Source organism: Arachis ipaensis, chromosome B03 (assembly GCF_000816755.2).
Source record: "Arachis ipaensis cultivar K30076 chromosome B03, Araip1.1, whole genome shotgun sequence".
NCBI classification, from domain to species: domain Eukaryota; kingdom Viridiplantae; phylum Streptophyta; class Magnoliopsida; order Fabales; family Fabaceae; genus Arachis; species Arachis ipaensis.
Window position 1 is genome coordinate 121,620,206 of NC_029787.2, and position 2,142 is coordinate 121,622,347.

The window sequence follows — 2,142 nt, forward strand, 5'->3', positions numbered from 1 at the left end:
TATTTTTTACATTGATAAAGACCTAATTATAAAACTAAAAGTAGTATAGGAATCTAATTATAAAAAAAATATAAAAATCTGACTGTAAATTTAATCAAATTATAAAACTAATAGAGTAATTAACCATAAGAATAATTATTACAAATATTTCATCTGCCTTTGTACAACAAAATTAAATGGTAGAACATGGGGAGACTATGCCATTTGAGCTATATTATTATTATTATTACAATACCGTTGATATTATTAAATAATAAAATGATGTTTTGGTATAAGTAATTAAGTTTGTGTGGCAACCTCAATTATTAAGCACTGATTGAGCTATGTTTAGCCGTTTAGGTAAAGTTAGTTACTCCCAAAGATATGAATGTACTCATTTTGTTGTTCTCTTAAATTTCCAAATGAGATGTTTAGTGACATATGATATGATATGATATGATATAGTTTATCGTATATATAAAAATAATATAAAAGGAATATAATGTTAGTTGAAGAGTTGAGGTGGAAATGCACGAGTGCTGAGAGTTTGAGGTTCCGTCCAAAGTGGCTTGTCATTCGTTTATTGGCACTCAATGTAGGCCTTTCAAAATGCATGCCCAATTTCTAATTTGAATTTTCAATCCATCTCCATCCCCATCCTATCCTTCTTCTTCAATTTTATGGTAATAATTAATTGGAAATGCATGCATATTTGTGCAGATCTATGTATATGATATATGATGTGATGTGGATGCAGGTTTAGGGTGGTGGTTCAGGTCTTGGAAATTAGAGGCATGGCATACAAAGTGGACCATGAATACGATTATCTCTTCAAGATCGTACTCATTGGTGACTCAGGTGTTGGTAAATCCAACATCCTCTCCAGGTTCACCCGCAACGAGTTCTGCTTGGAGTCCAAGTCCACCATTGGGGTTGAATTCGCTACCAGAACATTGCAGGTACGTATTCTAATGCCATCTCTCTTCAAATCTTCCTTTTTCTTCTTCTTTATGTCCAACATTTCCGTATTCTTCAATAGTTACTATCAATTCAATTTCAGAGTGCAAAACAACAAATCAATTATCTGAAATTTCATTTTAGATTTTTTTGTTTTTTATGATTTTGTGAAAGAAAAAAATCACATAAAACGAAAATAAAAAATGCTATCCGATCCGTACACCAAAATCAGCCACCAATACATTTGTGTATAAATACATGTATGGTTTAATTTATTTTAATACGTATTTTATACTGATTTTAGTGTACATATAGCATAGTCGAACAAAAATATTTGGAACATAATATCAGCTCAAAGCATCACAAAATTATCTTATTTTGCATTCTTTAATTACTGTTGGAATAATTGAGTAATAATAAACGTAATAAGTATGTAATTATAAATATTAAGTTAAATAAGATAGTGTCTTCCTATCAATTTAAGCATGATGAAATAGGTAGATAACAAGTTAGTTAGTAAAGAAGGTAGAAGAGTGAATAGTGTAGGTTGGAAATAAGGCATATATAATAACACAAAACACAGGTGGAAGGGAAGACAGTGAAGGCACAAATATGGGACACAGCAGGACAAGAGAGGTACAGAGCGATCACAAGTGCATACTATAGAGGTGCAGTTGGTGCATTGTTGGTGTATGACATAACAAAGAGGCAAACATTCGACAATGTGCAGAGGTGGCTAAGGGAGCTGAGGGACCATGCTGACTCCAACATCGTTATCATGATGGCCGGAAACAAGAACGACCTCAACCATCTCAGGGCAGTCTCCTCTGAAGATGCTCAGAACTTAGCTGAGCAGGAAGGCCTTGCCTTCCTCGAGACATCCGCCCTCGAGGCCTTCAACGTGGACAAGGCCTTCCAGACCATCTTGTTTGATATTTATCACATTATCAGCAAGAAGGCCTTGGCTGCACAGCAAGCAGCTTCTTCTACCATTCCTCAGGGCACTTCCATTAATGTTTCTGCTAACATGCCCGCTAATGCCCAAAACAAATCAACGTGTTGCTCCAATTAACATTCATTCCAAGCATGCTTTCTTGCTTTTCTTCTTTTTCCTTTTTTTGTAACTGTAAAGAGTACTAATGAGAGACAATGAGGAATAGTTGCAATAGTAGTCTCTGTAACAAACACAGCTCAGAAAGCTCAGAA

General features: G+C 34.6%; 2 protein-coding genes and 1 long non-coding RNA gene across 3 annotated transcripts in view; 2 read left to right on the forward strand and 1 right to left on the reverse strand.

Annotated features, from left to right (window-relative positions):
• LOC107634666 (ras-related protein Rab2BV-like) lies at positions 474-2,041 on the forward strand. The gene is made up of 3 exons (XM_016338092.2): positions 474-574; positions 737-938; positions 1,520-2,041. Coding segments are annotated over exons 1-3 (693 nt in total). The 5' UTR covers positions 474-572; the 3' UTR covers positions 2,009-2,041.
• Positions 834-2,142, forward strand: part of LOC107631154 (protein NRT1/ PTR FAMILY 5.6-like) — a 4,889-nt gene continuing 3,580 nt past the window's right edge. Inside the window, exon 1 of the mRNA XM_016334501.2 lies at positions 834-938. The gene's annotated coding sequence lies outside the window, so the exon portion shown is untranslated. The remainder of the gene's footprint in view (positions 939-2,142) is intronic.
• The window catches only part of LOC110270357, a 1,330-nt gene continuing 1,211 nt past the window's right edge, over positions 2,024-2,142 (reverse strand). Inside the window, exon 2 of the long non-coding RNA XR_002359802.1 lies at positions 2,024-2,135. This is a non-coding gene — a long non-coding RNA (uncharacterized LOC110270357). The remainder of the gene's footprint in view (positions 2,136-2,142) is intronic.

Bases quoted from the DNA above. Each gene is read 5' to 3' on its own strand.
- LOC107634666 (XM_016338092.2), top strand. The intron at 939-1,519 runs GTACGTATTCTA...CACAAAACACAG, and splicing joins TCGCTACCAGAACATTGCAG to GTGGAAGGGAAGACAGTGAA.